At 37.1% G+C, this 12,433-nt stretch overlaps 2 protein-coding genes across 2 annotated transcripts; one reads left to right on the top strand and one right to left on the bottom strand.

The window, feature by feature from the left end:
• Positions 1-12: 12 nt before the first annotated feature.
• LOC145910970 (NACHT and WD repeat domain-containing protein 2-like) lies at positions 13-8,681 on the bottom strand. The gene is made up of 29 exons (XM_082998202.1): positions 8,592-8,681; positions 7,190-7,324; positions 7,046-7,134; positions 6,814-6,918; positions 6,438-6,617; positions 6,242-6,371; positions 5,865-6,094; positions 5,549-5,730; positions 5,290-5,485; positions 5,063-5,225; positions 4,743-4,962; positions 4,551-4,690; positions 4,440-4,497; positions 3,312-4,380; positions 3,151-3,253; positions 2,949-3,094; positions 2,769-2,895; positions 2,585-2,711; positions 2,285-2,524; positions 1,983-2,162; positions 1,695-1,929; positions 1,541-1,636; positions 1,334-1,483; positions 1,115-1,273; positions 880-1,056; positions 585-771; positions 384-486; positions 201-312; positions 13-142 (listed from the first exon to the last, which is right to left on the bottom strand). The coding sequence occupies exons 1-29, from the start codon at positions 8,674-8,676 to the stop codon at positions 47-49; spliced, it is 5,220 nt and encodes a 1,739-aa protein (XP_082854328.1). The 5' UTR covers positions 8,677-8,681; the 3' UTR covers positions 13-46.
• Positions 8,682-9,782: 1,101 nt separating this feature from the next.
• On the top strand, positions 9,783-12,266 carry LOC145910350 (uncharacterized). Its single transcript, XM_082997443.1, has 9 exons — positions 9,783-10,100; positions 10,236-10,377; positions 10,451-10,513; positions 10,665-10,780; positions 11,004-11,115; positions 11,177-11,235; positions 11,293-11,382; positions 11,444-11,614; positions 12,135-12,266. Exons 1-9 carry the CDS (start codon positions 9,888-9,890, stop codon positions 12,264-12,266), a joined length of 1,098 nt encoding a protein of 365 aa, XP_082853569.1. The 5' UTR covers positions 9,783-9,887.
• The last annotated feature ends 167 nt before the right edge of the window (positions 12,267-12,433 follow it).

Genomic DNA, 12,433 nt, shown 5'->3' with positions numbered 1-12,433 from the left:
AGACAAACATGACTGTTTTTTTCGCAAGGATCTAATAGAAGTGATTTTACATGAACACTCGTACTTTATTACTGCTGCTAATCCGTGACAAATTCACTGACTTTCCAGCTTCAGCAGACTTCCTTTGCACATGTATTGACACCTGTCAGGGGAAAACAGTTTTTTGGTGGAGTTAAAAGTTCAATTGAAACGGAAAATACCTTTGGTGTTTGTGAAGAACCAGAATGCTTTGTCTGTGAAAATTGTTTGTTTTGGCCATTGGAGTAACGTTGTCTAAAGCCAAACATTTCATCTGAAGGAGCTGCTTCATATCTAGTTACCAGTTAAAGTGATCAAAAAGTTAGTTTATCTTTTCATAGACACAATAAGTTTTGTAATCTTACTTAGGCTCAAAAGTGTGCCAAATTCCATCACATTTGTCTTTTGGATCCATTTTGTTTCTTTTGAGGTTTTTGGGATGTAATGTGGTTGGTACAGTTGGCATATCTGTATAAAAATTGCAATACAAATTTCATTCTGTTTTTAAGTCCACGGTTTTGCTATTGATATTACTAAAATACATCTACACCAAAACAATTATCCACCTTTAGTAATAAAGTTAAAAACTATTGTTCGGCCTTCCTCAACTCCAATTGCAACCTGCTTTCCAGATTTTAAAATATTCATGCACGTTGGTGTGCTTTCCAATGGGTAAACAGTGACAACTTTTCCTGTAGTTAACTTGGCTATTATCAAGTTGTACTCAGCCTCTTGTGGCCACCCATCCATAGCCTTAAAAAGAATTATTGTTAAACCAATACTTGATTGGCTCTGTATAAAAAAGTACAACATTTTGGGTCTGAAACTACAAAACTTCTTATGATTTATGTCACATCTTACTTGTATGGTTTTCATGCTGATATAAAATAGAAAAACGCCATCACTTGATATTTGTGATAGTATTGGGATGTGCCTTGTTTCCACACTTCTCAGTTTTCCTGAATGCATCTCCAGCGCTTTAAACCCTTGCTTGGGATCCATCATTGTAACAACTGATCCAGAGTCACTTATACATATCTAAACAACATTTTTGAAAATATATCAACTCTACATGCTTTTATACCGCAAGTGTTACATCGCGCATTATGGTTGTTTTCATGTCAAGAGTGATGATATTGGTTCCTAAGCCAATGTTCCATAAACAAACATGATTATTGGAATCAACAGTAATCACTTCATCTCTTTTAGATAATGCATGAAGAAAAGTTATATTTCCTCCAGGGCTGGAAATTACCTGAAAAGAATACATACTGTTGTATTCATACATTTTTCAGAATTATGCCATAAATTATACTTTTGCCAGCATTCCCATCCACAAACTGATTGCATTTAGCTTTCCATCATTTGAAATTCCCACTAGAAATGTATTTTTTGATGTCACTTGCACATTAGCTAGGTGATAATCAAAGCTGCATATGACTTGGCCAGTTTCAAGATGCCAAACCTGCACAGAGCATGTATTGCATACCATGCATGTACCAACATATTGTTATCAGCATACCCTTGATGCACATGAGACACCAGGCTGGCTTTCTGCTGGTTCTTTAAACATGGTCACAACCATTTGCTGATTTGGGGTTAGAAGCAGTCGCTCAACCTACAAACATGCATTGTATCAAGGATTAGCTTGTGACAAATTTACATCAATGCATTACTTTTGGGCCTTTGATTTTAATGAGGTTATTTCCGGTGTCAGTTTTCCATACATATTGATATCCACCATTGTCAACTGTAACCACTTCACAGGATGACACACAACAATGGGTGACTGCTGAAGAGTGTTTTAACTCAAATTTTATGCAGCCAGTTGTTGTATCCCAAACTGTTGCTGTATCACTGCCATCAGTTGTAACTGTGTGGTGCTCAATGCAACATATGCTCTCTATGGGCCTAAATTGTTGCTCTTTTACACCAGCTCTTTTAAATTATTTTGTAAAGCTCACCTTCCAGTGGTGGTTATTGTTGGAATATATGACATATTTTCAAAATTCCACACTTTGATTGATTGGCAGTTTTCGTAAGTCACAACCCACATCGATTTTTTCTGGCGAGATGTAAAGTGAGGTATGCAAATTCCACTGATGGTGTAAGTATGCCCATAAAATACAGCAATGCAAGTTGGGCTGAAAAATATTGTGTGTAGATTTTAAAATGATTTCCCAATCAAGTTTGCAAATATCAACATTGTTCAGAGCATATGTTATGGAAAATTTAGATAAAGTTGCAGGCATTTATAACAGTTTACCTCTCAGTGTGCCAAACGTACAAACATGGATTTTCGAATTTGGTGACACAAAGGTATTCTGCTTTGTTGGAAAAAGCAGCAGTGCAAAACTCTTCTTTATCTTCTGAAACAAATCCACAATCCTTTTTCCAGTCAGTTAGATTCCAAATGTCAATTTCGTTTGGCTTGATGATCGCCAATTTTTTACGACAGAATGAAATTGTTGCACTTACAGTTGGCTGTATTTCTTGGTTGGTGGACCTTCATAATAAAACTATAGTAATTGATGATGTGGCCATTTTAGATGTGTATATATGGCACCTTGAGTCGAGCTCCAGTTTATGTTGCAGGGTATCAGTATGTGTTTTCCACACATTAATAATTCCACTCACATGTACTGTCAATAAATGGTGGTTGAGACTCTCAAAAACATGCAGAATTGAATCACCTGAGTGTAGACAGCTAACTTACAATATTGATCTGTTAGTATAAGACTTTAATTTACCAGAAAAGGTGACTGGTTGTAAGCATTCAATGTTGTCTCCTGTTTTAGCATTGTAAAACCAAATGCTTTGGGGCAATGACAAAGCTATGACCATTCTTTCATCTTCAGTTATCCTACAATCTTCTATCTAAAAGTATTGTTTATAAAAGTAATGCAAAAGATTGCCATGTCATAACTAACCTGTTCCACACACAAAATAGTGCAGATAATTGTTCCTTTGGATAAGCTGAAAACAACGACTGTGGAACTGTAATGTCTTGACCATAACACTCCAAGTGAATCAGATAGAAATGCATCAACAGATCTTGGAGGCACACTTTCTGATTCTAAAATTGTAAGAAAGAGCTAGAAAGCATTCAAATAAATTATTTTCAAAACTCACCTTTATAAAAGCACCCTGACAGTGAAAGTTTGTGATCACAGGTACAAGTTACCTCGTCAAGTATGAAAATGTTTTGATGATACGGTAGAAAAATAACGATGAACTGAAACATAGGCAATTAATTTGTCAGTACATTATGTCTGTTTACCCTATTTCTGTACCTTCAAATTAGTGGATATTTTTATCCATTCAATTTCTTCCTTGAACAAAATTTCTCTGATTACATCACCACTGCACATATCAAACATTTTCAGAGTTCGGGAGCAGCAGTATGTGAGACACATCTGCAAATGCTTCTCATACACAATTAAACCCCTAGATATTTGTTGTTGCTCATTGATGGATACACGTAGAGGGGCACCAGGGGCTTGGGCATGAATGCCAGCTGGTAACAGAGAGGGAACTGTTCTTGGTTGCGAAACACACTCCATAATAAGGTTTTTAACTGCTGGAAAAGTGGAGGCAAAGTAGGAAAGACGACTGAAAAGTTCCCCCGCAAACGAATTGAGTGATCTGTGAATTACAGGCAATGCCAGGCGTAGTGCTCTTTCCACAATAAGAATCGAACGATCTTTGCTAACCTTGTAGGCATGTTCTAGTAAACATAGTAACTGAACAATTCCAACTGAGTGGAGCATTGTATGCAGCCATGAAAAGCTAAGAGGCAAAACATACCCAATAATTTCTCGTGATTCTTTAATTTGATTATGTGAATATAACTCCATGCATATGTGAACAGCCTTTAATGGTTCTTTCAAAGGTGCTTGAGATTTTCTTTTCATGTAACTGACATAATATGTGACAAGGCACTTGTTTAAGTTCAAAACTTCAGATGCATCGAATGTAGTGAGCAGAGCATTTTTTACTATGCTTCTTCGCCAGCAATAAACATGACAGCCTCCAATGTATTTTCTGTACAAAAATTCTGATAAATCATGTAGCAACAAAGTAAGACAGTTTGCTACGGCATTGTGCACATCATCTTGACTCTGCAGATCATTGCAGTTTTTTAGACTTTGCAAAGCCTCTTTCAGCACAGAATCTGTCCCGAGGAGTAATCCATTCAAATCCTGTTCAGTGATTCCATAGTGAGCTGTTGTCAAAAAACCAATTGCCCTATGCACCAAGTGTTGTCCATATTGTTGTTGCAACAACTTATACAGCTTTTTTATTACTCCTGCTTCTCCATACCCAACTTCATTACCAGACACCTCAGATGAAGATTTCCAACTAAAAACACAAAAAAGCTGGAAGGTGAATTCTTATTTCCTAAATGGTTTTCTAGTTACCGTTTGGCATGTGACAATACTGAGGCAGCTAATCCAGTAGCGTATTCACTGTTTTTTTCTGCAAACCAAAACATTTGTTGCATTATAACGGTGTTCAAAGCAATATATTACCTGTACTGGTTGCTTGCATGGCATAAACATATTGTCCAGATGTAATTTGTCTTCCACACTCATCAAGTTTTGTTCGGATAAAATTACTATACTCTTTTTGACTCAGAGATCTCGTACCAACTACAGGAAAACCCTTTTCCCTGCCAATAACCTTGGGATAAGCTAAAAGTAAAACTAAAAGAAATTGTCTACCTTGCTTCTGCAATTATTTTTTTGAATGTGAAGTGGTCTGAGTTTACGGAAACAATAATTTTGACGTGTTCAGGCAAACTGCATGGCAGCCAATCAGATAAACAGGTATAACTTTGAAAATCCACAAGATCAGTTATGTTATCAATCAAAATAAGAATTGGCATTTTTCTTGATGCACATGCCAATAAACTTTCAAGCCTTTTCTGAAGATGTGAAATATCTGCCAATTGTTTAAATAGGATATTAGCATAGAAAGTAGTGGTGTTACTAATGCCACAATTACTCAAAACATTATTTGACGGAATGTTGTGTTTCAATACCTGTGCACCAAAGACCAGGAACAGTCTTTTTGTGGGGAAAACAGTTTTCTAAATAATTACAAATACTGTCAAGAAGTAAAGGAACATATGAGCTGGAGATGGTCATTCCTACAAATTTTATCACCGATATCGCATTTTCCGCATTTGGAATGTGGGTGTGAACCTGCAAGTAATAAATAATGTTTAAAAACATTGCATTTGGTTGCATCTGTAATAGTGTTCATTACATCATCAGCAACAGATGACAACAAAAAGGTTTTGCCAGTGCCACCTGTTCCGAAAAGTATCAAAGGAAATCTGGACAGCCCACAAATATAGTCAAACAACTGAACCTTGATGTCGGGATGTGTGTTTTTAAAACTTTTACAAATATTTTTAGCCAGTAAAAGGTGGCATAGACTTTCACTTTTTGAAGCACTTTGCCTGTAAAAAAATAATAGTATAACAATCCACATACAATCATGTTACTTGTCATCATGTACTGACCGAATAGAGTCAATGTTCTGTGTTGTTATCCTTGAAACAGTATCACAAAACTGATGACTAAAGTCATCCAAATAGGATTTGTGAGTCTCTTGCTGTAAGCCTGTTTGTGGAAGCCAAGTGACTGAGCATGTGTAGACTCTTAATTGACCATTAGTGCAAGCAACAACATCAGGTATGCTTTTCTGTAAAATTGTAACTACATGTAAACACACATAGCATTTACCAACATTCCTAAAAATAATGTGTGTGCTTTTAAGGCTTAAACCAGGCAAAATAGTGAACACTCAATATCTCAGCCCTTTTGAAAGTCACCAACCTCTCTAATCCGGTTTATCTTCTCCTGAGCAGGTAAATCCAACATTTCATTTGAAACATAGCTAGAGGATAAGGAGTTGGCACTTCCCAAGGCAACATCCACATAATTGCGAACTCTGGTAATATTCATGTCTCGCTCCATGCCAGTTATTGTTCTTATATAACACATGCAACGACCTGGATCAAGCACTGTTTTGTCAAATAAACTTGTCTGAAGTTCCTCATCAAAACCTTAAAAAAATTACACATCAAGTTTAAAAAGTCAAACGTGGGGGTTGGATTTTAAGAGACTTATGCAAACACAACAGCCATTTAATGTGCTTACATTTATACTGTTGATATATTGATTGTATGTTTTTATGGTCATAAGATACGTACTTGAAATCAGAAACGTTTTTAATTCCACATTAGATAACAGGTTCTGATCAAAACAAAATTGTGCTAATCGTCGAAGCAGAGCATGTAAATTAAAAAGCCGGCCTTTGCCTCCGTCGTTTGTTGCAAGCATCTGCCCAGCAAAGGAACCCCAATTGTCAATGTTATTTGTAGTTTAATTTATTGTTTCTTATCTTACTGTTTCTTTCTTCAGTACATATTTGGCTGGAACAGAGTTTTGGTCATACTCATAGCAACCTTCAAGCAACTTCCAATTTGCAAACCTTTTGTCATAGGCAGATATAAGAAATACCTCAAAAATACTTGCAGATATCGATAAAGGAATGTTTGTTGCCCAGTATTTGTGACCAATTAATGCCTGCAAATTAAATAAATGTGTAAATTGTAAAGGCATCAGAAAATTCCTGTGACACAAATATATTTTTCATAACAAGAAGATAAGGAAAATATTCCTGTGATAGGGGAATATTTCCTGTGATATAAATATGTGACCTTTACAAAACAAGCAGATAAGGAAAAATATTGTCTCCATAAAGCAATTGTGTTTAACTTACCACAAAGTAAACTGACATTGAAGTCTTCTTACAGTGCTCAATATCCTTGATTCTGTCTTCATGTGACAAAAAATTGTGTCCAGCTGGTTTATACCTATCAACAATCTGACACACAAATCGATGGAATTAAAAAAATGTGCAACCAAACTCAGATAGTATAATTATTTGTACAGACAAATGCAATTTTATCATTTTGTAAAGTAACCATTGTAAGCTTAACACCAACAGATACCTTAATTTCAACATCCCAACTGTCCTCAAAGTTCTGTAAAATTTCTTTTGCAACCTTGGTTCTTACTGCTCTTCTCTCAAGAATAAAATCTGCCATTTCAACAATCTAGGACAAGGTCAAGCAAAACAAAAATTTTCTACCTACCATCAGGGTTGCAACACAAAAAAATATTAACAGAAGCAAGCTTGGGGGTCACTAGTTTTTTCAAATTTCCTTGTTGGAGTGGTGATAAGCCAGATGGACTTGCACTGGATCTTTTGAAGGCAGTTGTCAGGGAGGCTAAAAACAAATGCATTTTGGTAGAATGATAAAACAGGTATACAGGGTATTTATTTGTGAATCACAATCAGTTGCTTGTTAACACAAAATTACTTCAACAATGTTAAATCATAAAATTAGCACCACTATGTTGTAATTTGTGCACAGGTTAATCTAATTTACATTACTGGTAATAACTATAAACGACGTAGTATAACACAAAAATACAATGGCAATACACAGCCTTCTTATGTATATAACCAAAACTGTTGTTTGATATTTTGTGATGAGCCAAGTCCATTGGTTTGATGCAAATATTAACATTCTTTGAAGGACTCTTCCAAACTGACTTAGAGAATTGGGAGAAGACTTTTTTATTTGATTTAGTGTATTTTGGTAGGTCTACTATGTTTTTGCTTTGACTAAACATAAAGTCTTCCCCTCAAAAGGATTTGTCGGTGCACTATGTGCATTTCATTGAATTCTTATCTAAACCATAATGTATTTTCAGCAAATCTTTACCTGCAACTTATTGTGGTGTCAGACATATTGCTATTGATGACGTTAGGTTGAAATCATGTATACGACATGGCTATAGAAAGACAGTTGTATTTTACATTTACAACTCATGTATTACACAACACACAATGTTAAAGCGCATACACGGCGATATCTCTAAAATGCAACCAGCTGTAAGCACTCTTTATTCAGGGTAATACCCTATTTTGATTTTGAATATTTGACTTTCAGTTCGTGACGAATATTTCAAGATTAAAATTGTGGGAACACCAAGGATTTGTTTAGTAATGCTGATTCCGAAAACTGTAGAATTGGCAATGCTAATTCTGTTTCGTCTATATCACACCAAACGCTTTGGTTTATTATTTTTTTTTCAAAAGCGTGAAATGTATTCTTATTTTGGTCTGTATACATTAAAACATATTTGTTCATTCACCTTTGCACATATATTTGTTCATGTTTCATGATAAGATGTCTACGCATAAAATTATGTCTTTCAAACTCGATCAGATGGTGATAAAATGGCCATTGACTTGACTGACTTACCTCTATGTTTTCATGGCGGCTTTTAACAAACACGTTAAACATTGCCAAGAATGATAATTAAGTCTCGGTTATCCCCGTGTATGGCTGACACTGCCAGTGTTCAATTGTGTGTTTTTCAGTTGGTTCAAGAATTTATGTTAAATTCGTGATAAAAAGCATAAAACTCTGATGAAACTTAAAATAACAACCAAATAAATTGCGAGACAATTTTAGTAACTTTTACCTGACGAGGATGTTAAATCTTCCGGTAACCTTCCAAGTGCCGCTTTCCGAAACCTTCGAGTCAGATCGGACGTCGACGAATACATATTACGGGGAAACTGTCCAACAACAATTATACCAAAAGAAAAACCTCGAACAACTGTTGGTTTTTCTAACTCGAAAAAAAAACACAACAAGAACATTTGCTCGTAGGTTTCGCCGTTGGTTGGCAATTAGAACTTCGTCACACACCGGCTATTGATGACCGATGTGGTGGAACCGCCTTCGCCTGAAGCACCACGTTCAAAGCCCTCTGAGACCCATGTAGCACAACCACAAGAAAAGATTTTTCGGGCGCTTCGTTTGATGCAAATAACGTTCTGAAATATACCAACACAAGCATTCAAACTTGATCGCAAAGCGACTTTAAATACTCAGACCTCTTTACATTGCCATTTAATTTTGGCTATTAAATATTTATAACTTCGCGTGGTCCGATATCGTTCACATGTTTCTCGCACAAAAGGCTTTTTGTCCCCCGCCAACATTTTCATTTTGTCAATGGCAGTGATCTGTCGAAGAAGGGTTTCAAAACGAGTTGGCAAGATATTTGGAAACGTCGGTGCTCAATAATTCAAAACGAAAAGCACTTTCTCATGCTGTAATTCCTATTTTAACAAGTTTGCTTCAGTAAACCTACCTCATAATTAATGAATAACACAAAATGCCGTTATTTTGGGCCAGATTGTTATCAAAAAATAAACGACGTTCTCCACTCAGTGGGCTCGAGCAGCTACTGGAAAGAAATCGTGTCATTGAAAGTTTGTTTTCAATCAAGGATCCCACAACATTGTTGTATGGCTCACAAAATCTGATGCTGCAGCTGTAAATATACATGTGACAGGTTTTGAATGGGGTGTGTCGGGAATTTTGCAAAGACATCAGCAATTGATTTTTCTCAAAGGCAAATGTTACAATGTTGAGGTACCAAATGTTTATTTTCACAATTTTCAAACATAAGAGATAAATTTAATTTCGGTCAGTTTTTAAGATGACAGGATACCATCCGAAGATTGTGTACCTGAAATTCCACCTTCGCCGCGAGGCCAATTTTCATTCCAGGCTCATGCCTTTGGCGCTTCCACGCAACTTTGATAAACGCTTTAGTGGATCAGTGTGCGTTCTCACGAAGTAACGAACGGACATGGTGTGCCAAGAAGTTAAAAAGAGCAAAAGGTTTTAGTTTCAAAAGACGTCCTATAATTTAATTGGTTGTAGATGAGTAGTTGTACAAACTTTTGTGCAACATTTTTATATAATGGTCATTAAAGCTGCTTTTCGCCTTTCCACGCATGAAAAACCAACCAAAGGTAAAACGTCCTGTTTTCTTGCTACTAGCAGGTTAACATTTTTATGTATAGTGGACTATGAGGGTGGGAATACAACAACACGGAAACTCAACAACCAGAATGAAGTAATTACCGACATGGGCCAATCGAGCCCGGTCAGATCACCAACACTTATTTGGCAGGTTGGAACCAAATTGATGCTCGCCCAGAAATTTTGCAGGCCAACATATAACCGCAGAACCCTTTTCCGAATTAAAATGTGGCACATATGTCCAGTTTTTGTTGTTGTCAGCTTAATTTTAAATCATATTGCACAGAACCTAACGCCGGAGCTTCGAGTAGAAGCGTTGCGCAGGGCACACCTCGTACAACTTCTCAAGCAAGTTAATCCAGATCTTCAGCTCTGTAGAAAAAGCACCACTGAAGCGTCGGTACAAGTAAAGTCCACATCCGAAAAGGGTGATTACTCTGTTCGCAGTTCATCTTTATAATGTCTTGCTTATTTACTTCTTATACAATGATGAAATTTAAGGAATACAAGTACCAGACATTCGTTTTGAATTTGCCGCTTCAAGAAAGCCAAGTAAACCCAAAGGTATATGAAACACAATAGTCTGTGATTTCTGTGATGAGATACATGCCTTTTAATTTTATATTTCACCCAAAAGCATAAAACATTGCAGGCAAAAATATTTTGTAGAGTAAGTACTGCACTATATATTATATACAACTACTTTGAACCAAAGGTTTTTTGGGTCCCGGAGTACGAATTCTGCCAAAAGTAAAATACAACGCTGCTAGAAGCAGCAACAATTCCACATACTGTGGTGTGCGACAACCTCCCCCTTTCCCCGGGGGACAGGTAACAAGTTCAGTTAAACTCATTACAATTTTATGGGTTAAAAGTGCGCATTTAAAAAAAAACTTTTTTAAATCCATTGGATGGTATGGTAAATTAAAGTCGCTTTAACTGTTTCCACACTACTGTGCATAAAATGTATTTGTAAAGAACAGCAAGCACCTTTTCCACATTTGGCTTTGGTGCAGTGTTCCACGTGGGAAAACTGCTTTTCTGTTTTGTTTAGTTTTTTCAACAGCGACAACCATGGTTAAATCCACATCCGAGGTCGTTTCTTCGTGCCGATGCCCCGCCACATATTCCAAGGAATACGACCATTCGGCGCCCTTTGCACGAATGTATGTTAAATTACGCGTGAGCTGGAATATGCTTTTCAATGACTCTCATTCATGTTTGCAGCCCAAGGAGACAATCGAAGAAAATTTCCGGTTCAAACCATAGGTTCTACAAGCGGCAGGGTAAAAGTACCAAACATGTTAAGACTTGTGAGAGTTGGTTACGTTTGTTACTTACAGAAAGAAGAGAAACGCGAAGAGAACAGCCCGGAGGACAGCTTAAACGATCCTGGTGGTGGCAAAGAACAGCAGCAGGAAAATACTTCCAAGGTAGCACGTAAACATTATTACAGCCTATAGCCTACACTATACAACCCTACACTCCATGAAGGCCTCCAAGTCTGGAGCAGTATCTAGTGGAGACGATGACTCTGTTGTGGTCGTGCTTAACGAACCGAAACGAGAACGGGACTTGGAAAGAAAATACGGACAATTCTTCTGCCGACGATGTTTGAGGGGTTGGTCGAGTCGCAACCTGTGGTGCGTTCGTGCCACTTGCAAGGTATAATTAACGCATTGTTGACACTCTAGGGTAGGGGTTCTCAAACCTATTGGGCTCACGGCTCACTTGGATCCTCTTAATTTGTTCTTGGTATGTTTGTTTTTTTTGCGGGAAATCTGAATCCGGTTCATAGCATTGAAAATCCTGCTTTAGAGTGTCAAACATATTTAGTAGTGTGGGCCTTCTTTCCCAAACTCAACTTGACGTGGGCCAAAACAACCTGACAAATGGTGATTCTGTACAATCTACATTTTTGTATGTAGCAATGTGTACCTTTCAACGTTATGACACCATAATGAGCTAGTTTTGTTATTCTCTGATGCTAATGCAGAAGTAACGCGGGATAAAAAAACAGCTTTTAAAATTATTGCTTTGACTTTATCCATTGGTTTCACTCCATCTTGTGTCGTAAGGCTACATATATGACCGGGTTTGCGCAACAGTATGCTCGAGTGGCCTAACAATTCTATTCCCTTTGGCACTAGCTGGCCGAAATTGGTAATTTTATTTAAATTTTTAGGTCTACATCAAGCAAACGTGCAACACCTGCAACAAGGTTGTCCGTCCTTACTTGGTTTGCAATCTGCCCCAAAACCTCAATAAACCTGCCAATCAGACCAAGGAATCCTACGAAGTCGACGTCACTGCATGAGCCAACACAGCAGAAGACAAATAGACGTTCGATCAGTTTTGTGTCTCTTTACACTTGTTGTGAACTCAACTCCTTGTTCCTGGCGTCATTGGTGCACGACCAGGAATAAATTAAGAAACAAATCGTAAATTGTCGTGTGTTTAAAAAGAAAATATTATCGAGAACTG

Source organism: Ascidia mentula, chromosome 1 (assembly GCF_947561715.1).
Source record: "Ascidia mentula chromosome 1, kaAscMent1.1, whole genome shotgun sequence".
Taxonomy (NCBI): Eukaryota; Metazoa; Chordata; class Ascidiacea; order Phlebobranchia; family Ascidiidae; genus Ascidia; species Ascidia mentula.
Note: the sequence above shows the minus strand (reverse complement) of the source record. Positions and strands in the feature narration are given on the sequence as shown.